General features: G+C 52.5%; 2 protein-coding genes across 13 annotated transcripts in view; one reads left to right on the forward strand and one right to left on the reverse strand.

The window, feature by feature from the left end:
* FAM221B (family with sequence similarity 221 member B) lies at positions 1-7,410 on the reverse strand. 5 transcript variants are annotated; one of them, XM_067039679.1, is made up of 7 exons: positions 6,726-7,410; positions 4,541-5,156; positions 4,249-4,392; positions 1,841-1,951; positions 1,615-1,688; positions 1,180-1,299; positions 1-1,034 (listed from the first exon to the last, which is right to left on the reverse strand). In XM_067039679.1, the coding sequence occupies exons 2-7, from the start codon at positions 5,154-5,156 to the stop codon at positions 519-521; spliced, it is 1,581 nt and encodes a 526-aa protein (XP_066895780.1). In that variant the 5' UTR covers positions 6,726-7,410; the 3' UTR covers positions 1-518. The 5 variants fall into 5 exon arrangements, with proteins under 5 accessions (XP_066895780.1, XP_066895782.1, XP_066895781.1 ...); XM_067039682.1 differs by having other exon boundaries at positions 748-1,034; positions 1,491-1,688; XM_067039681.1 differs by lacking the exon at positions 1,180-1,299.
* Positions 6,977-21,226, forward strand: part of TMEM8B (transmembrane protein 8B) — a 26,593-nt gene continuing 12,343 nt past the window's right edge. Inside the window, exons 1-7 of one of the 8 annotated variants that reach the window (XM_067039674.1) lie at positions 7,525-7,617; positions 8,162-8,289; positions 12,754-12,943; positions 13,322-13,529; positions 19,444-19,577; positions 19,868-20,136; positions 20,743-21,068. In XM_067039674.1, coding sequence (XP_066895775.1) covers positions 20,790-21,068 — 279 coding nt within the window. In that variant the 5' untranslated portion in view covers positions 7,525-7,617; positions 8,162-8,289; positions 12,754-12,943; ... (2 more) ...; positions 19,868-20,136; positions 20,743-20,789. Of the gene's footprint in view, positions 7,103-7,524; positions 8,290-12,753; positions 12,944-13,321; positions 13,530-19,443; positions 19,578-19,867; positions 20,137-20,742; positions 21,069-21,226 lie in introns of those variants that run through there. The other 7 variants (XM_067039675.1, XM_059072148.2, XM_067039672.1 and 4 more) reach the window with 7 other exon arrangements.

Genomic DNA, 21,226 nt, shown 5'->3' on the forward strand with positions numbered 1-21,226 from the left:
CCCCTACCAGCAACTGACCTTTTCTCCTACTTCACAGGGGAACTTCCATCAGATCCTACTCCCTGCAGCTCAGTGAAGGCCCCATCCTTCCTTCCATCCTTTCTTCCGTCCTCCTTTCCCCTCCTCCTGGTCTCAAGAAGTGGTGTTTCTCCTGTCCAGAGTGAATCCCTTCACTTCCGCCTTGACCCCATCCTCTCCTTCCATCTTTGGGATGTGGCTTCACCAGGCATCTCTCTTTCTCTTCTGTACCCTTCAAGGTCTTTTCCTCTACTGGCCCCTCCCTTTATCCTAAATACAAAATGCTTCCTTGACCCCACATCCCCCTGTAGATATTGTCTGACTTCTTCCCTGCTCTTTTCGTCTAAGTTTCTTAAAGAAATTCCTTCACACTCACTGCTGTTTGGTCCACTGCACCACTGAAGCTGCACACTCTGAAGTCACCAAAGACCTTCTGATTGCAAAATCCGATGGACACTCTTCAGTCTTTGTCTTACTGGAGCCCCTACCTGTGTCTAACATCACTGCTCCTTCTTGAAATCCCCTCCCTCCTTGGCTTCCTTGAAGCCACTCTCTCCTCCTGATGCCAGAGCTAGCAGTTTGAACGTGGGTGCAGTGGAGGCAGATGGCTGGATCCAGCCTCTCTCCTGCCTGGTGCTCTCTCTCACCCCCTGTAGGTGCCAACTCCAAGGTCCTAGGGTGTCTACCCCGGGCCGGGCTCTATCTGCCTCATACAGAGCCAACCAGATTCCAGTGGCTTTCCCTTTATTGCTGATCTGGGCCAGGCTCACAGAGCCCTGCACCAGGTGTTGACAGTGTCTGTCCCTGGAAGAGGGAAGAGCAGAGGTGAAAGGGTTAGGTACAGGGGTCAGATATGGGGCCAGGCTGGACACTGCATGGGCTAGGGAGCCCAGGGGGACTAGGGTGGGAGCTGGGACCGCCAGAGGGCCCCTTCTTCTGGAGGGCCTCGAAGTCAGAGTTGTCGATGATGGCTTCTCGGAGGGTAGGCATCTCCGCGAAAGGCACATAATCTGCTCCTGGGGGTGGAAACCAGTGTGGGTATGGGATGCAGGAGGGAGGGGTAAAGTCCTGGATGGGATGGTTGAGGGCAGGAGTGCCTTCCTGCCTGGCCTTCTGATTACAGACCCTGGAGTGGGCCCCTACCCCAGGTTGCCCCCTCACCGTGAGGCCTCCCTCCTCGCTGCCAGGTCTCCTCAGTCTCAGAGAAAGTCTCATGTTCTTCCCAGCGCCAGTCACAGGCCACACAGAGGAAATTAGACTCAAAGCAGTTGCACCAACAGCCTGGGGCGAGGGGGCAGCCAAGAAAAGTATAGGGTGTTGGGGCTTCCCCAGGGGCTGACTACATTCTCATCTCTTCCTCACCAACCGCAAGCCCGAGTCTCTCCTCCCAGCTCCCCATCTGCATCCCCAAACTATTTGCAACCTATCCCGACCCATGCCCACCCCTGCACTCCCCTTGCTCTGGAAGGTACCTTTGACCCTGCAGGAATGGGACCAGGTAGCTGCGTGGTCTTCACGGCTGTGTTTGCAGCGACATTGGGCTCTCCAAGCCCTGGGGTCAAAGGTGGCCCGTCTTTTGAGCCAGAACTTACCCACCTTCTCTGGGTGTGATGGGATAAAGCAGAACATGAGGCAGCGGCACTGGCCTACGTTGCAGGGCACAGATATGTCTGTGAGGAGGGGGATGGATGGTAAGGTTAGACCAGCACCTGACAGGGCCTGGCTTTCCCATGTCAACCCCCTCCCCCAAACCAACACACACACACACACACACATGCTCATACATCCCAACACATGACAGAGGACAGTTATCACTCCACACCTGAGATGATCTGGTGTTGTCTCAACAAGTGTCCACAAAAGCACTTGGAGTCATCCCCAATCCGGAAACAGTCCCATAGATAATGGCGGCAGCGCCGGCCAATATAGAGACCTGGGTGTGGAGGGATTGAGTAATAAGGAAAAGTAAGAAGAAAAAATAGCCTAAGCTCCCCGCAAGGTGTTCTCACCTCTACCCACGAGTCCTCATCCCTACGCCTTCAGACTTTTTTCTTCAAGGTTTGCTCATCACCCCACAAGTGTCTTCATATCCCTCCCCACCCTAGGATCCATTCCATCTGTGTCAGACTGTCAGAGGGAACTGAAGATGGTCATCAATGCCGAGCAGGAAGATTATATGTGAAATTTTGTTTGACGATGAACATGTATCTTGCTGAGTTCTCTGTGACTGTGGGATTCTCATCTCCTCCCCTGCCAACATTAGATCCACCTTTGTTCTGTTTCCTTGAAGTGTCTAAGGTGAGGGAAAGGGAAGATGATGGGCCAGGTGCAGAGGAGATGGTAGGGACTGGCTCCTAAGGAGCGTAGTATTGAAGGGACCTGAAGAGGAGGAGGAGGTTGGGCAGCCCTGGTGCCAGGAGGTAGGAGGAGGGCTTCTCTCACTTCTCCAGGTTGGCACCTTCATACTTCCCTTCTGCGTTCCTGGTGTTACTGAACTAATACCGTCTGTGAACTTGAGAAGGGCTGCCTATGGCTCTCCAAGGGTCAGGAGAAAGGGGGAGGCCAGAAGTCATGAGTGGTGAAAAGCAAAAATATAAGCTTGTGAGGCTAAGAAAGGAGGCTTGGAAAGGAAGGTGAGGCTAAGACGTATCCCTGAGAGCAGGCACCAGCAAGAGGCTACCACCCTTGAGATCTGAAACTGTCTGGCTTCACGGTCAGTCTCACCACAAGGCAAGGGTGGTGCTGAGTAAATGTGGGAGGAGAACCAGAGCATTTGCCACTCAGAGTTTCTCATCCTCTGTGAGAGCTGAGAGTATCCCAACTTCGAGCCAAGGACCCTGAGTCCCCAGGGAGTGGGGCCTTTAGCTCTAGGACTCTTATTCCCATTTAAAGTTTCCAGTGAACTGTCACCTCCACCAGAAAGTTGTCTCTGACTTCCCCTGTCTGTCTAGGGGCCCTTCCTCTTGCCTTCTGTGGCTCTCATGCTACTCCTATCACAGTACAATGCATTATAATGGACTGTTCACTTGTATTCTCATTAGACTGTGAGTTCCTCCAAGGAAGGGTCAGTCTTTTCATCGATGTCCTAACACAGGACCTGGCACAAAATAGGTGCTCAGAGAATATAGATGCTTGACTGAATAAGTGAGTGAGCAAATTCCTTTAGGAGGAAGAGAGACTCCATATTCCAGGCAAAGCCCTGAAATTCCATAAGGAGAATGAGAAAGAGTTAGTGTCCTCTGGTCTTTGACTCTGGCCAGGACCACAATCCACAATTCTGTGCCTGTCAAACTAGATTTTCTTGTCTTTCCCCTGGTCTCTTAGGATCTTAAGCCTGTCCAGATGTGGCTTCTGGCTTTGATGCTTCCGACTTGATACTGCCAGCCTGTGGTATAAGTGCCCCATTACAACAGGGAAGCTTGGTTGAAAGGGCAGATTTTAGGCCGAGTCACAATGCGGGTTGGCAGGGGCCAGGATTCCACTAGAGGAATTCTGAACTGTGTTCAGAGTAGCAGGATACAGTGCAGGAACGGGTGAGGTGCAGAGGTGAACAAGTGTTAGTGCCCATAGATCAAGGCCTAGCCTGAGGGCCTGGGAGAGTCAAATTCAAGCACTGATGTGGGAGTCATTGCCCACCTTTCAGATGAAGAAGACTGGAGTTTGAACCAGGGGAATAGCAATTATACCTCAGACTCTACTTGAGGGGCTGCAGTGATGACAGCCTTTTTTTTTTTTTTTTTAAACTTTTGGCCACACCATGCAGCATGCGGGATCTTAGTTCCCTGACCAGGGATTGAACCCGTGCCCCCTGCAGTGGAAGTGCAGAGTCTTAACCACTGGACCAGCAGGGAATTCCCCATGACAGCCTTTTAATGGAGTTCCACCAAGGGGACTAAGGCCTTTTGCCAAATCAGAGCAACAAGTCACCTGGAAACTGTCCAGGGTCCTGGGCCATCTCTGCCTTATGATCTGTTTGGTGCAGGCTATCTGAGCCTTCGTTCAGCCACCTGTTCCTGCCTGGCTTTATATGAATATCCCCGCTTTTTGTGGGGATATTCATCCACCCTCATCTACCTTGGCCTACCTGCCCGCTCCCCTCTCAGATTCCACACAGGTGGCACTGCCATTTCCACAAGGGCTATCCATTGAACGGGCAGGTTCCTAGATCCTGTTGGATGGGAGGATGGCCATCGGCCTGTCACCAGCCCCTGAAAGGCTGCCTGGGCTCACCTGTTTGGATGGCATTCAGGGCTGCCTCCTTCTCCCACTGGAAAAGATAATTCACCTGAGCACCAAACTTCCCTTTGTGCATTGCCTTAGTCACTTCCACCAGGTCTGCCTGCTCAGCAGGGACCACTGGGTGGACAGTGTAACCTGGGGAGGAAGAGGCTGAGTAATTAAGGGGAAGTGAGGAGGCCCTAAAACTAAGAGAAGGGTCCAGGTCAGAGAGTAACTCAATCTCCTCCTACTGGGGCAGGTCAAAGACAGTGATGAGAAAGGGGGAAAGGGCAGGAGCAATTACGGCTGACTCCTTTCTTCCCCTTCTTCTTGCCCAGCTGGTGTTCAGGCTGAGCTGCGTGAATGGTACTGTCAATGGTATCCACCCCTTTTTCTCCCTCTTCTTCCTCTTCCCCATCTTTTGCAGATGTGTCCAGGTGGACCTGGGCTGGAAGGCCTGAAAGGGAGTGCTTTGGAACACTCTGAGATTCAGATGTCTGGATAGACCTCCTTGTCCATGAGCCCTCACTGGAGGAAGACTCAGAGACACAGCTTAGTGATGAGGTCTGAAAAGTAAGGTGTTTCTCTGGGACATTGGAGATGTGAGTCTCCAACTGGGTCTCAGGGGTAGGTGTCTCCAAAGGGACCTCAGAGGCAGAGTGTTCTAAAGGAACCTCAGAGATGGAAGGCTCCAAAGGGGTTTCAGAGGTGTGGGTCTCTAAAGGGATCTGGGAAATGGATGGCACCATAGGAGATTCAGAGGCAAGGGGCTCTAAAGGGGTTTCAGAGAAGGCAGGCTCTAAGGGGATTTCAGGGATAGGGGGCTCCTGTGAGTCCTCAGCAGAGGGGTCCTTTGAAGAAAGGCTCTCTTCCGCATCCATGGTGGTATGAGGCTCTTCTGTGACCTTGTCTGCTTCCATCTAGTGGTAGAATAGGGTACACGTTTCATTAGGTTGGGATTGGAGGGTCTGCAAGTCAGGATTCACAGGGGGCTATGGAATTAGGATAAAGTTTTCAGTGTACCTGAGATATAAGGGGGAAGCCAGATGAACTCTGGGCCAGGGTATGGTGCTAGGAGCTTCACCCATGTGCCTAGACCCCATATCGCATACTGAAAGGCTGAAGCAGTCAGAATCCCATCAGTAGATGGTAGCAGAGGAGGGGGTCCTAACATAGCATCTTGGCTAGTCCAAGAGCAGGGTTCTGGGCATAACTTAGGACCATGGAGGTCAGGCTGTGGAGTTCTACAGACTGGGAAGACCAAGCCAAAGTGGGGGTTTGCTCCCAAGAGTGCAAGAGGATGCCATGACCACAGTCTAGTTTTGTCTAGGGACCCCTCCCTCACCCCTTGGTGATGTCATTCATGTTCAAGGCTTCAGCTACTTCCAGCTGTATGCTGATGACACCTGATGACTCCTTAAACCATATTTCCAGCTCAGACCTTTTTAAACTCCTGTACTTCACAGTCATACCCAACTGTCTGCTGGACATTGCTAAATGGATGTCCCACAGGACATCAAAACTGAACTCTGAGAATTATCCTAGAATTCTCCTTTCCCCTCATCCTACATCTTAAAATGGGCACCAAGGACTATATTTCCTATCTCTAAATATCCCCCAAATCCATTCTCTCCTCTCCTTTCTCTCCAATTTTGTTCAAGTTCTCATCATTTTCTACCTGGATTTTGTAATAACTTTGCCCCTCTGCTGCCTTCCCCAGCATATTAATCCACTTTCCCATTCTTTCATTGATTAAGGTAACTTTTACAAAGAGCCTAATCTTAACACTTTTACCCAGGTACTGGACTCAGTTGAAAGAATCTGGGAAGAAGACAGGTTAACCAAAATGACAATACCAACGAGTTGGTGTTGTGCTGGGGTAAGCCCAGGATGCTGTGGGGAGTAGGGTGTGCCTAATTTGTCTTGGAAGGATGTCCAGAAGGGGTCAGTCCACCTTAATGACCCAGGCGAGACCTTTCTAAAATGCAAACCCAACAACGGCATTCCCTTGCTTAAAAATTAACACTCAGTGTCTCAGCCTAAGTATTAGGTCCAAATTTCTTGGTCCTGACATTCAAGGTCTGTCATCATTTGCAACACTGCCTAAGGATTCCAGCCTTACCTTCCCCTGGTCTCTACCTTTGTCCATGCTCCAGAAATACTATATTTATCATTTCTTAAACTCATCAGGGCCTTTCCAAAGGGGAAGTTTGTGTCAGAAAGCAGGGGGAGAGTAGGATGATGGGGAGGAAGATGGCCAGACATTCAGCAAGAGGATAAAGGGGCCTGAGGGTGAAGAACCAGAGGATGGGAGGAGAGGAAAGGGAAAGGGGGAGGACGGAACTGAGTGGAGAAACATGGGGGAGGGAGAGGATAAGGATGAAAAGTAGAGAATGGGAGGGGGTTGGACTGAGGTGGGAAGGGACAGGAAGGTATTAGGAGGGAATGGAACAGGATTTGGAAGAGGGGCCTTTTGAGAGACTACATACCTCTGGGCTTTGTCTCGGCTGTTACTAGTCCTTAGGTCAGGATCTTGTCTGAAGCCGGGAAGGGGAAGTATTGGCCCCGAGGGAGAGAAGGCGCTTGTGGTTGTGGACGAGCCCTGGCTGCAGGCGCTGTGTGCTGAGAGGCATTGCCTGCAAGTCACAACTTGAGGAGGGGACTAGGACACCTGCAGAAAATCGCAAAGGAGCTCTGACCAGTTCTGAAGGAGGGTGGGAGAGGGAGGGACGAGAGGTTCCAGGGCCGATGAGGAAGCGGCTTGACTGAAGCCTCTGGAACCCTGGTCCGGAGTGGAGGATCCGTCACCAGGGCAACTGGAACGCCTAGTAGTCTCCGTGGCAACAGCAGTCTGGTCACCTCCTCGGTGAGTGAGGTCTCCTGAGGGGTCTGCATTTGACCCGGAGGGGAAAAACCTAGAGGGTCACTTCTTTTAATGGGGTTTTGCCGGATCTCTGTGAGTGGTTTTGTGGGATCTTTGTAAGACTCTGTGAGGGTCTCTGGGTAGGGTCTGCAGATATCTGTGGGGACGGCCGTGGGTGTCTGGGTTTATGAAGGCATCTGTAGGGTTCCTATGAGATGTCTGTGGGGTGGTCAGTGGGGGCTGTGAGAATCTGATGGGGGCATCTGGGCTCCGCGGTTGGGGAGAGAAAGGCGGGGACTCCGGTAGCTGGAGCTGGGGCGGAGTCTGTCGTCGAGCCTAGCAGGGCCAAGTGAGAGACCAATAGAATAGGGCCGGGGGCGGGCTTTAGTGAGAAGGACCAATCGAGCTAATCGGGGGGCGGAGCGTCATACGACGTCAGGCTGAGGCCGCCGCCGCGGAGCCTGGTTATCGCCTGTCCAGCGCAGCCTGGAGTCGCCCAGACCTGAACTCCTACCCAGGTCCCCGGCCTGGCCCCAGCAGGCTCGACCCCGGCCCCGGGCCCGCGAGGACACCGGAGGTCACCCCCCGGGGATGGGAGCGGAGCCGCGGGTCAGCTCTGCGAGCGCCCGCGCTGGCCTGTCCGGCCCCGCCCCTGCCCCGGGCCATGGCCCAGTCCTTGTCCCGGCCCCTTTTCCTATCCCGATTCGGGCCTTCTCCCCCGACCCCGCCCTCGTCCCGCTTCCCACATAAGTTCCGGCTCCGGCCTGGGTCCCAGCGAATGCCCAGATCCGGGTCCCAGCTCAGGCCTCCACTCCAGTCCCTGGCCTGGTCCCCATCCCAGCGCCTGCCCCTGTTTCACCTCCTTTCCCAAATCCCAGCCCGGCCCTTGTCCCAGACCCATTCTCAAAATTTGCTTAAGCCCGGGGCCCAACCCCTGCCCTTCCTCCAGTCCCCATCACAGTGCCTCCTTCCATCACATCCCCTACCCTTGCATAAGTCCCAATGCCCAGCCCAGCCCAACTCTTTATCCCAGTCTTCCCCCTCATCTCTGTGTTTACCCAGGTCTCTCCCACTACCCAGCCCTCTCTTTCATACCCTGCCCCTCTCCCAGCCTCGACTCAGGTCTGGGCTCCAGCTGCCGTCAGCCTTACTGCTGTTGTTGCTGTTGTCTGTCCTTGGCCCAGGGGCTGGTGAGTGCAGAAGCAGGAAAGACCGAGGCAGGGATGGGGTTCTGGCAGGGAGGGGTGGACTGGAGGGATTCAGGAGAGGTGGGACCTGGGCAACTAGATCACTGGGTAAGAAATGGAGAGAAATAAGTCTTACGTAATTGAGAAGAATTGGCAGGGTCAGAAGAGTGGTAGCTGTGGGCTTGAGGCTCAGCAGGTGGCTGACAGACTGCAAGGTTTCCTTTCTTGGGGTCCATCCGGACTCCACTCTGACTCTTGCTTTTCCAAGAAAGTCTTGAGTGCTTTGCACCTGCTCATGAAGTTTGGTGGGGGAGACATAGTCCCCCAGCAGAGAGCCTCTAGTCCAGTGTGGGAAGATCTAGCCTAAACCTTTGAGGAACTGGGCATGCCTTAAAACAGGGTTAAGAAAGCAGTTTTGAAAATAACATGTAGCAAATAACAAAGAAACATGGACATAGGTTAGTTGCCATTATAATGAGTTTTCTTTTTGTAATGAGTTTCATTCCAAATAAGCTTGATTTGCTTAGGAATAATTCCTGACACTTTTAAAGCAGGGTTGAAACTCGGAGACTGTTTTACAGATGGGGAAACTGAGGCTCAGCAAGAGATCAATTTGCCCAAGATCATACAGCTTGTCAGTGGCAGTGTGGGGCTAGAAAAAGATTTCCTAATTCCTACCCTATACTGATGTTTTTTGTTTTTGTTTCTGTTTTGTTTTTTTTTTCATTGCAATATATGCCCAATAGGAAAACAGATCCAGTGCAGAAAGGCTCAAAGCACAACCTGTCCTCTCCTCTGTCTTCCCACAAGGGGGCTTCATCCACAAACTATCCTCACTTGTCAGTTGTCAGCTCAGGGCCACCATCCAGTGAGGAAGTGACTCGGACGGGAGAGGGAGATACCCAACTTCCTAATGGGTGGAATGTGGGAGGATGAGGGGGTCCTGGCCATAGGATATGTGCTGTAAAGATGGCCCCATAATAAAGAGTCATCATGGCCCCAACCCCCAGCCATCTCTGGCAGGTGGCACTCTAGAGGTGATGGGGATATGCCTGAGGAAGCCTGGCAATAACAAGTAGCAGAGCAGCTGGGGGTGGAGAGGCTGCGTTTCAATGAGCTCTGGGGCCCTGGTTCAGTGTACAAGCTTGAGGAGATCAATGCACACCAAAGGTCACTGCCCCTGCAGAGATGTGCAAGCTCTATGTGGATGCTCACTGGTATCTGGGCACTTATGTGTCTGTGTGTGTACCTGAGGGATCTGTGGGAATGCTGGGCATGTGCAGTGTGTGTATAGACTTGTGTGTTGGTAAGTGTAGGTGCATGTGTGTTGTGTATATGTGAGCCTGTGTGTCCTTACTGCCTATGTTACTGTGTGAGGGGGAGGTACATTTGTGGCCCATGCATGTTCCTCTTTAGCTCTTCTTGCCCCTCCTGCAGACAGATCACTGAAGCGTCACCTCCAAGTGGATAGTTCCCGGTTGGAGGCAGTGTTGGGTGCCTCCCACAACATACATGAGTAATCCATCTGCCCCCAGCCAGATTCCTTGAGTGGCTCAGTGTTGGTTACTGCTTAGTGTTGATTACTGCTGCTGGCAGATCAGGCACTCAACAGAGGCAGAAGGCAGGTTGGTTTTTCAGTTTGGGTGAGGGGGAGTCCATTCTGTCAAGCCCAATTCATAGCTTCTTTCCCTGCCACCCCAGCATCTTTGTTCATAAGCCCATTGAGCAGACACTGGGCTGACTAAGAGAGGAGGGTGACTGACAGCCACGGAGCTGTAGAACGTTGAAAGATGTGGATTAAAGCATGATTGCCCAGAAGCAGTTTCAGGTGCTTTGGGAGGATTATAATGAGGTTAGAAATGAGCACTGACTAGGTCTCACAGCAGGCAGGGCTGCCCTGAGTGCTGTTACTAGTCACTGGCTTGCAGGGGTGCTCTGGGACCTGGTGGTGATGAGAGGTTTCATCTGAGGAGAGACTAGCAGTGTCACAGGACCATGATGGCACAGCTGGTCTCAACAGATCCTTGGGTCTTTTCCTTGGGCTTGTCTGACTGCAGTTGCATAACCCAGGCATGCCTTGCCATTACAGGAAATGGCCTTTTGTTCTACTGAGTGCTGTCACTAGAAGGGCCAGCCTCAGCCCGTGTGTATGCATGCATGTGTGTGTGTGTGTGTGTGTGTGTGTGTGTGTGTGTGTGTGTGTGTTTCAGGTGGTGATGGAGAATCACTCTAGCCTCATCTGGAAGCACTGGCGCATCCAAGGCAGGTTCATCTGAGCTTGGTTAGGGCCTTACTTGTTCTTCCTCTGGGACACAGCTCTGTAGGTCCTGGTGAAACCCAAAACCAAAGCTTGGAGTGAATGGGGCTGTGGATGCTTTCTCAAACATCTGCCCTCTAGGCTCCTCCCAGCATCCCCAGCTTCCTTTTACTGCCTTTTCCCACCAGGCTATTCTGTGACCTCTGTAGCCCCTAGCCACTTCAAGGTGGCTTAACTAGTCCCCCAGTTCTCCAGGCCATGCCATGTTCCTTTATCACAGGGCTCTTTGTGCACGTCTGTCTATTGTTTCCTAAAGGTCTTTAGCTGCTTTCATCACCAGCTCTCTGAGAATCTGCACTGGGGGCCTGGCCAGCATTGCTTCTAACAGTAGCAATGACCCATCTGATGACCCATACCTGGTACCAGCTTTGAGGAGGAGGAGGAGCCCTTCCCTAATTCCAGCAGGGGGTGCTCCAGTGCTCTGCTTTCCTGTAACAATAGTATCCAGGCCATTCAGCTCTTAGCTTTCTGCCTCCCAGTTGTCACAGCCAGGGCTCCTAGGAAACCTTTCTTCCCCATCCCTTGGTTCATTTCCTTTCATCCCTCTCTGATACATCACCACTGCCCTGTGAGTGCTGCTCTGTGAGCCTCTCTGGTTCCTGAGCAGTGCTCAGCTTGCAAGGTGGCAGGTCTTCCTTGTTGACAGTTGAGAGTGACCGTGTGGCCTGAACTGCACAGACTAATCCTTGGGTGTAACAGTGGCTTTTGAAGAGCACAGGCCAGTCTAGGGCTAGTGACCTCTACCTATATAGGATGGCTCTCTGCAGAGTGACTCAAGGTTGCTGAAGTTCAGTAGGGCCAACCTTGATCCATGTTCCCTCCTTCAGCAGCCTCCTTTTCCAGATGCTTCTTTGTCTGTTATTTCAAATGCCTCATTTTTGGAGTTACATCTCCCATCTCCAGAAGGGGAAACTGTCAGAATAGGCAAGTCCTGTGGGTATTTCCTACTGGGCTGAAAACTCTGCTTCAAGGTCTCCCCTACCCACTGCCCCTACTCTTGTTCTGAAGCTGCTTGAGTTCCCAACCTTCTCATCTGTCCTGGGGGCATCCTTCTGGGCTTTGCTGGGGCTGGTCTAAAGTCTCCAAAACAGTCAGATTCCCCAGAGCTTTGCCTGGCATTTGGGGCCCTCTTCTATCCAGCTGAGCTGCTAGGTTCTTTTCATTGTTACAGCAGTCCTGGTCCCTATGTGTTTGCTTGGTAGCTGCTTACACCAGACTTTCCTGCTCACTGGGCTCTGCTCCTAACAGCCATGATCAGTTATCTTGGCATTTCGGCTACAGAGGGCCACTTTCTCCCCACCTCCCACCCCAGCCTCTGGATGTGAATATTCCTAAGTGGTTTGAGATTCCACTGGTTTACCAGTTGACTGCCTCACTGGGCCTCCCTCCAGGAAGTGCCCCCAGCCCCTCCTTCTGAATCCCAGAGGCCCTGCTGGCTCTCCTTTCCTGCTCTCCCTGGGACTCTTATGGTGGCCTGCCAGCTCCTGTCCTTGCCTCTGCCACCCAAGCAGGCCCCTTGCAGCCTCACCACATTTTCCCCTCCCCTCTGCCGCCCTGAGCCAGTATACAGACAGCTCTTGTGAAGCTTCTGAGAGTTTTTATTGCTCCTGACCACAGGGGAACAGAAAGGGGAAGAAAATAAACAAGGCAGTTTCACAGTTCCATGCTGACTCCCAAGCCCACAGGTGGAGTTCCAGGCTGCTCAGTAGCCTAAGAGTCCATGCCAGCACACACACACACACACACACACGCACGCACGCACACACAAACATGCATGTACACGCACGCATGCATGTGCACCATCCACAGCTGTTTTGTTAGGCTTGGTAAGAGGAGAACAATGGCTCCTAAGTGAGGGGCAGCTGTGGGGTCCTCAAAAGGGTCCTGGTTTTGCATTTAGATCAAGGTTTGAATCCTCAGTTTGGTCTAGCGTTAAGCCTCAGTTTCCTTATCTGTAAAGAGAGGTCATTTTTCCCAAGGTCACTGTAAGGTTTAAAGCAAATGATGGCGAGGGCAGCATGAGACCCAGTTCCCAGCCAGAGAAGAGCCTTTGTTGAGTCGGTGCTGTGGGTGAGGCAGCTTGGTGTGCCTGGGGCTTGCTGGAAATGGCCTGTCCTACTTTGCTCCTTTCTCTTCCGCCTGCTCCCCAGGAGGCCTCTTCCTGACTGACTACTCCACCTGCTCACCCCGAAAGCTGAGTCCCTTCCGCTCCTTTGCCAGCACCGAGCTCTTCCACTTCCATGTTCCCGAAGACACATTCCTGGCCGTGTGGAACCTCATCATCTTCAAAGAGCAGGGGGGAACCTTTGGGGACCACTGCCCAGACCAAAGTGTGACTGTGTGAGCGTCTGAGTTAACCTCCTGACCCCCGCTTCCAACCCTGGGCCACTTTCCAAACGAAAATGCGAGTTTATGAGTATCTAAGCTGACCTCCTGACCCTGACCCCTGACCCTTGTCCGGATTGAAGTGTGACTGGCTGAGGGCCAAGACCTCTGTTTCCTGACCATTCCTGGCTATTGTATGACTGTGTGAGCGCCCGAGCTGATTTTTTGCCCCTTATGTTCTGACCCCTGACCTGGAACCACTTGGTTGTGTGGGTCGGTATAGGGAATCCACTTGTTTTACTGGCGATAAATGACAGTTTTCCTTTCTTTCCCCCGTTTTCCATGTCCCACCCCATTGCCTCCTTTCCTCTTCTCTTCATTCTGGTCCCCCAGGTATTTCCGTTCTGGGGCGCCCCCCGTCATCAATCCCCTGCACACACACTTCCCAGGGGACACGGCTGTGCCTGGGGTTTTCTCACTGACTCTCAGCTGGACACTGCCCAACCGCACCTCTGGCATCTTTAACGTCAGCAGCCCCTTACCTGGGGACTGGTTCTTGGCTGCCCACCTGCCCCGGACCCACGGCCACATCTCTGTCAAGGTGGGTTGATACTGTCCAGGGCAGGAGGGGCCAGAGCTGCTTCTCCATCTCTGGGCTACCTGGCACACCAGCCTTGTGCCAGGGTGGGCAACAGCATAAGGGTGGCTGGTGTGGGGCATAGCTAGAGGTCAGCAGGTCACCTGGTGGGTCAAGACTAGTCTTGTTCTTCGTCTTGGTTGGTGAGAGCCCCGTAGACTCTCGTAGGCTTTAGCCCAGTCGTTAGTCCATTTGGGAGTATACGTTCCTCTTCTATCATAATTTTAGCTCCTGACACCTTATGGAAGATGGTAAGAGAATACTCTGGGGCAGGGAAGCCCTTTCCTGTTAAGAGGCGGCTTTGGGCGACTGGCGTCCAACCTGATTGTTGATGCTCTTTCCCCCAAACATCGGCAGTGATTTCATAGAGCAGAGTTTGTTAAAGTCTCCAGTGTTGTAGGGTTGAGGTCAGGCTGCTTCTCCATTCTGGTTTGGAGGGGAAGGAAATGCTGCTGAGTTTTCCTGCCACTCCCAGGTACTGGGCAGGCTAGACCTCTTTGTTACTGTGAGAGGACCTGAAGGTATCTTGCTCCTGTCCCCTGGTGGGATGCGGTGGCCATGTCAGAGTGGGCTGGCCACGGATATGGGGTCAGTGGTAACGGCAAAGGGCCAAGCATGAGCTGAGCAGGATTTAAAGAACAGGACATGAAGAACAAGACAGTGAATCGGGTTTGGCCACTGAGAATTGGGAGGGGCAGAAATTCCCAGTCAGGTGAGGATTTGACCTGGCCATCTCTCTCCAGGGTGAGTTCCTTGAGGGCAGGGGCCCTGGACTGTGTCAGACTCCCCTCTCCTCCTCCTGCTGAGGCCCAGCGTTCAGAGGTGTTATAATGCTTTTGAATGAGCTGAGAATTACACAGGGACAAGTGTATGGGCACTGCTGTTGTCAGAGATGGGAACTCAGGCTGAGGGAGCATCTCGAGGCCTCAGTGATAGGCCAGTTTTTCCTGAGAGTGATGTACGGGAGAACCTCCTCTGCAGGCCTGGGAGCCCTCTGGGTGAGAGCATGTTGCAAACTTGCCCAGAAGTGGCTCTGGGTTCTAGGTTCTTGACTCCCATCAGAACCAAGGGTTCTTCTATTAGGAGGAATGTCTTCTTAGGTCTTTGGCCAAATCCCAGAGAGCCTGTTCCTGGTCCCAGCTCTGATTCTTGACTCTCTTTATGAGAAGAGAAAATCTTTCTGAAGCCCTGCTGTAGTTATCCCACAACCTTTCTGACTGAGCAGGAGGAATCTGGCACCTAGGCCTGGTCTGGGATTATGGGAGCTGAAGCCTGGTTAGGAGAGGTCAGAACCAGGCTTGACGTGCCCATTTGCATCTAGATATAGTGAGTGGGGTCTGGGGAACTTGGTACTGCAAGCTGGAGCCCTACCCTATAGAGACCCCTGGGGTGTGGTGAGATTAGAGAGAAGAGGGCGCAGTTACCCCTTGCCTGTGACTGGCAGCCATGTGTGGACCCCATGAGAGATGGAGCTCTCCAGTCAGGCCTGTTCTAGAGGTTGGGGGGCAAGATCTTCTTTGTGTTTCCTCTAAGAATTTGATTATCTTCTGGAATCTTATATGGGCCTGTAGGGATTCTTAAGTTCTCTGGTTAATTCCCTAGAATCAAGCCTATGGGTGGGTTGTCCAGAGCATTTCTCCAGGGCTCCGTCTTCTCTGCTTGCCTCCTCCTTGTCCCATCATCCTGACTTCCCATTAGGCTTGGCCAACACAGGAAGTTATTGTGGGTTCAGGGATATCCTTGGGTGGGGACTGAATGGTCCCAGCGTAAGAAGGCAGCAGCACTGTTCCTCAGCTTTGGGGATGAGTTCAGGCCTCCCTTTAGACCTTAGTCTTTGAGCACCTGCTTTGTCCCAGGCCTTGGGTTGGATGCTAGGGACACAGATAAATAAGATGTATATTGGTGAGATACAGGAGGTATTTTAAGAGGACAAAGGAGAGGTGGATAACTCAGTTTGGTAGTGTGGTGGAGAGTTGGTTTTAGCAAACTGTTAGGAAGTGAGACCTGCTGTTGAGAAAGCAGGGATGGGCATTCCAGGTGGTGGGAGTAGCATGGGCTAAAGCTTAGAAGGGAGAACTGAAGTGGTTCAGTGTGGGGCAGTCGTTGGGGTGAGTGAGGGAGCTGGAGGGGTGAACAGAGGCCAGATCAGGAAGGGCCTAGAAGTTTGAACTTTATCCCGAGAGTGATAGGGAGCCTTAAGAGGTTGTAAAAGAGAAGTGACTTATCTGGTCCAGGCCACTCTCCTGGGCTGTGGTCCCACACTTCTGCTGGCCTCTCTGTGTATTATTCACTACTATATTCCTAGCTCCCAGCACAGAGCCTGGCACATGGTGGGGGCTTGGCAAATTTTTGTTACCCTTCTGCCATCTTCTCAAACTCATGTTTCCAAAACTGATCTCATTTCTCATTCTTTCCTTTTCTCCTTCTTTCTGTCAGCCTCTTCTATCTTGACCTGTGCCCTCTATCTCCTTACCTTTCCTGTGTGGCGCATGTGTTCCTCCTGTGGTGTCCACAGCTGCCATTCTGCCGTGAAGGGCTGCCCTTTGGCTTGTGGGTAACATCTGGCACCCAAATGGCTTATTAGGGGAAGTTCTCCAAATGTCTGGGGCACAGTTCTCCTCGAATACTTCCTCTTCCCAGCTCCAAGATTTGAAAGTAAGTGAAAGCAGATAAAAGAATGACAACAACAATAAGGAAAGAAAAGGAGCAGATTGTACAGAAGAAAGGATTCAGTTGAATCCACCCGCTAGGACCAAGTGTGGCTCAGTATCTCAACTGAAGTGGTTCAAATCTGCTAACAGTCTTCCTTCTGTTTTTCTTCCTCCTTCTAAATTATTTTATTTGTATTTCAAATAGGTAATATATGCACCCAGTACAACATTCGAAAGGTACAAAAGGCATACAGTGAAAAGTAAGTCTTCCTCTTCCCTTTGTCCCCTTTCAGTCCCCACATTTCCTCTCCAGAGCTAACTAGTAACTAGCTGTTACCTAGTTCCTTATATTACTCTTTCCTTCTTGAAACATTGTCTCCTCTTGTCCTTTGTGACTTTACAGAACTGTCTGGTTTTCCTCCTGCCCACTGCCCACTCCTTTGTCTCCCTTCCTGGCTTCTCCTCTGCTCGATCTCTTCACGTGTGGTACCCCAAAGCTTGGTCCTGGGACAGCTCCTTTTTATTTCTTCATTCTCTTGCTAGGTGTCTCCAGCACAACAGTTTTAAATACCACCTATAAGTTCATGTCTTCCCGGTGTATTAAGTGAGTCCAAATTTCTTTGAATCTCAGACTTTATATCCAGTGGCTTACTTGACATCTCTGATTGGATGTCTAAGACCAGTCTCAAATTTAGCAAGTACGTATCCAAACAAAGCCTCAAGTCAAAATCTCTTTAATTCCTATTTCACTTCTCCCAGTCTAAGCCTCTTTGTTCTCTAATCTTCTTCTCAGTAAGTGGCACTGCCATTCACCAGTTGCTCAAGCCCCAAATTTAGGTGTCATACTTGATTCTTCTTTTTCCCTTATTTCCCCACAACTAATCCATAAAGAAAAAGTATTGTTGACTCTCCTTCTTAAGGATGCCCTGGATGCATCTGCTTCTGTTTCCACTCTTAGCACACCTTCCCTTAGCCGTCTGCTGGGCCACCACAGTAACCTCCCAAGTGGCCTCCCTGCTGCCGCTCTTGCCCCCTGCTGTCTCTCCAGTGCTCATCTACTTCTGTGTTGATTGGTGCTAGCTAACTGTGGGCCGGGGCTGTGCTGAGTGCTGGAGTATTCTCACAGAGAAGGCCAAGATCTTTGGGCATCTTCAGTCTGCAGGTGTCACCCAGAGGCTCAGGCCTTACTAAAGAAACTCAGCCCACCTATACTAGGACAGTCTAGGAATCAATCTAAGGCCTTCCACTCCAGCTTCTTTCAGATTGCTTCTCACTCCACTTCTCACTTTTCACCCTCCTGGTCCCTCCAGCTGCCTTGCTTTGGCTCTGTTCCTTCCAAGACCACTGATGTTGACTGAGTTTGGATTTTCTCACTTGGCTTCTGCCTTGGCAGCTCTTGAGGACCTGACTTCTGGTGCCCTTTCTGTGGTTCCATTACAGGATGAAGGTCCCTGCTGCACCTTCCCTGGTCTCCACTGACTGAATGCTCCCGTCCACAGTAAGGGAGGTGTTAGACATGCACATTATACAGTTTAAGGAAGGAGCACATCTTTAATAGAGAGGTCATGTCCACTGATCTTTTAGTTAGCGCAACAACAAGCAAAACATGGAAGAAAGTGTTTCTTCCCTCTGGACTGTGTAATAAGGACAGGGGCCGTCTCCTGAGTGTGAGTCCCCACCCTTAGGGCTCATTCACCACAAGATTATTGTGGTGGTGATTCCTACGTTAGGAAGTGGGGTCGATGAAATAACTCGTGAGAGTATTTCTGACATGAAAGATGAGGGACATCTGCTTTGGATATCAGAGATGGAGGTCTCTGAGCAACAAGGTGGGTTCAGGAGCTCTCTGAAGGGACCTCTTTTTGACACCTGTTCTTTAACTCAACAGATATTTTCTAGCACCTAGTATGTGCCAGGTGGTGTGCTAGGTATTGGGTGTGCAGTGATGCAAAAGGTACAGGAAAATTCCAAGCAGAGGGTAAGGAGATACTCCAGCCTGGCATCCATCAAGGCCCCATTCCAACCTTGTGGAGCTTTGCTAGAAGTCAGCAAACAAACAAACAGACAAAACAAAACAAAGTTAGCAAACAAGCCTTGGCTGGCTTTTTCTGTGGCATGGAACTCAGTGGGACGTCAAAGCCTGGAATTCTTGTCCCAGGTCAAGGCTAATGGTATGTCTCGGTCAGAATAACCACATAAGTGAACAGTGGCCTCTAGTTTATTGGGTCAGCATAAGACCATTTGTCCAGAAGATGAGATGAGCCTAATCAGGAGCCCCCCCTCCCCTGAACTGCTAGGATCGAGGGCCCAGAGAGCTGCAAATGCCACAGAAGAGGAGCCGGAATTAATGGGCCCATCCTCAGTGGAGACGCTGCAGGGCCAGAGTGGTGTCCCCCGGAGTAGAGAAGTGTTAGGGATTTTATCCAGAAGAGTAGCTCGGGGAGATGTGGCGGTTCTCCTCCAGTGGCAGAGGAAACGCAGGCTGAGGCAGAAGGAACAGATGTATCTGTGGGCCCCTGAGGCAGAGCAGTGCTTGGGGGACAGAAGATAGGCTTTGGCTTCATACGGGTCAGAGCTGCCCCCAGCTGGGTTGATTCGCCTATTCATTCATTTATTCAGCAAACATTCGTCTGTGAGGGGTTCACTTTACTTTAGGCTCTGTTTCTGGGGGAACAAAATAAGACCAGGTTCCTGTTCTCAAGTTACCTGTAGTCTGGAGGTCCCTTGGGAGGCAGAGTGGCTCTTCCCTGGGGGTATTAAAGCAGAGGCTGGACAAGCACTTGGGAGGGGCAGGTGGAGAATAAAGGAAATGAAAGATTCGAATGGGGGAAGCGGGGAGGTTTGGACTGGAAGCCTTTAAGGGGCTTTCTAGTGCCCTTGGAGTGCTAGTGTTCTAAGTTCCTGAGGGCTTGGTGGGGGAATGAGGTGGTTTGAAATTACCTTGAGGGGCTGTCCAGGAATGCTCAGGAGGAGGGGTTACTGGAGGAGGGGCAGGGAAGGCCCGACTGTCAGGAGGGGCCCGGTTTTGAGTCCCTAAACCTCAGCCAATGCTGAGGATCCCAGCAGATCCTGCAGACCTAGGAGGGACTCAGAGCTTAGAGAACTGTGGTCACAGCCCCAGAAGCAGGAGGGCCAGAGGAGGTTTGTCCTCCACCTTGGCAGGCTGTTTGCCTTCTTTTAGTAGCACCTCGCTGTCTCCCCTCCTGCCACCCCTGCTTGTGTCTCAGGGTCTCCAGGATGAGTGTCAGTACCTCCTTCAGCCGCAGCTGATTGTCCGGCGTTTGTTGGACGTGGCTGTGCTGGTGCCTGGGCGACCCTCCGAGCAGACCCTCTCCCTCCACAATCGCTCAGCCCTGTACAAGTAAGTCAGATACTGCCTCACCCGGGCCCTTCCCATGTTCCTTCCCTGGCCTCAGTCTACCTGCTGATCTTCCTCTCCCTCTGGCCAACCTGGACTGCTGAGCCACCCAGAGCCCCAGGGCAGCTCCCACCCCTGCTTCCCCCTCTCCCAGCACAGAGGGGAAGACCCGAAAAGGCCTCCGGTTCTTCTGTCCCCTACCCCTCCCTTCTTCCCAGTGTCTCCCTCATCCTGTGTCCCTCCCACCTCTCTGTACCCTGTCTTTTCTCACCTCCAACCTCCCCTCTGCCCAGGGTCTTTGTGCCCAGCTTCACTTACAGGGTTTCAGCGCAGCTCGTGTGCGTGGGGGGCCACGGGGCATCCGCCTGCCCCCTGACGCTGCGCCTACGTCCCAAGGCCCCACCCCTGCACAACTCAAGCTCTGTGGCCTGTGGAGGTGCCTCAGTATGCCAGCTGGAGCTGGCACTGCCCCCCTGGGGGCACTGGGTCTACGTGCGTGTGGAGACACCATCCCGGGGCCCTGGCAGGACCGTCTGTTTCCAGCTGTGCGTGCGGTTGCAAGGTCAGAAGCCCCCACCTGCGCCAGCCACCCAGCTTGTGCCGACTTCTGTGGCTGGGAGGAGGCAGGCACAGTGGCTGTGTTCACTGTTCCTCGGCCACGTCCCTACAGCCTCCCCGGCCCAGCCCAGGCTCCTTTACTTGCCAAAGCCCTTCCACTTGGAGCTTCAAGTCATTGAAAGACCTTCAGATCTTTTCTTGGTACCTGACTTGGGGCTCACTAAGGGACCTCATTACTCTCCTTGATTTAATCTCTCAGTGTCCTGGAGTAGGCAGGGGACAGCTAGGACTTCTGGGACCTGGTCCTTGCCAAAGCCCTTGCAAGTCAGTGAGAGGGTCCATCACCTGTTTCAGCAGTGTCCTCACTGCCCTTGGGGTGGGAGAGATGACCTTGAGTCCCTCCAACATGACATTGCATTAGCTGTGACAACTAGGAAGCCCCTGGACCCTGTCCTGTGACCTTAGATGCCACACGCCAAAGGGAGGTTCTGTTCCAGTTCTTAGCTTCCCCACCCTTTGTTATACCCTGCAGGGCTTAAATCCGGTGTGTGGTGGGGCTGCAGGGCTGTGAGGGCGGCAGGCCCCAGCTCTGATTTCCTCTGCCCCACAGAGTGCCCACAGCCCAGCCTGTCCCGTGCCCTGGTCCCTGGAGCTTCCATGAACATGCCCCAGTCACTGGGCAACCAGCCACTGCCCCCAGAGCCATCATCCCTCACGGCCCTTGCCGAGGGGCCTGGGGCCACATCCCCACCTGAGCACTGCTGGCCAGTGCGCCCGACGCTGCGCAATGAGCTGGACACCTTCTCCGTCCACTTCTACGTCTTCTTTGGCCCCAGCGTGGCCCTCCCCCCAGAACGCCCAGCCGTGTTTGCCCTGAGGCTGCTGCCAGTGCTGGACAGCGGAGGCGTCCTCAGCCTGGAGCTCCAGCTCAACGTGGTACTATTTGTGGAGAGCGGGGAGGTCGCCCTTTGGGGGAACCTGAAGGGGAAGGTGTTGGGGTCAAGCGGCCCTTACCTCCTCCAGGAAGCCTATCTAGGTTTCTTTCACCTTTCATGGTTAGAGACCATGCCTCAGCCCAATTCTGGTCAACAAAC

This window comes from Kogia breviceps, chromosome 8 (assembly GCF_026419965.1).
Source record: "Kogia breviceps isolate mKogBre1 chromosome 8, mKogBre1 haplotype 1, whole genome shotgun sequence".
Taxonomy (NCBI): Eukaryota; Metazoa; Chordata; class Mammalia; order Artiodactyla; family Physeteridae; genus Kogia; species Kogia breviceps.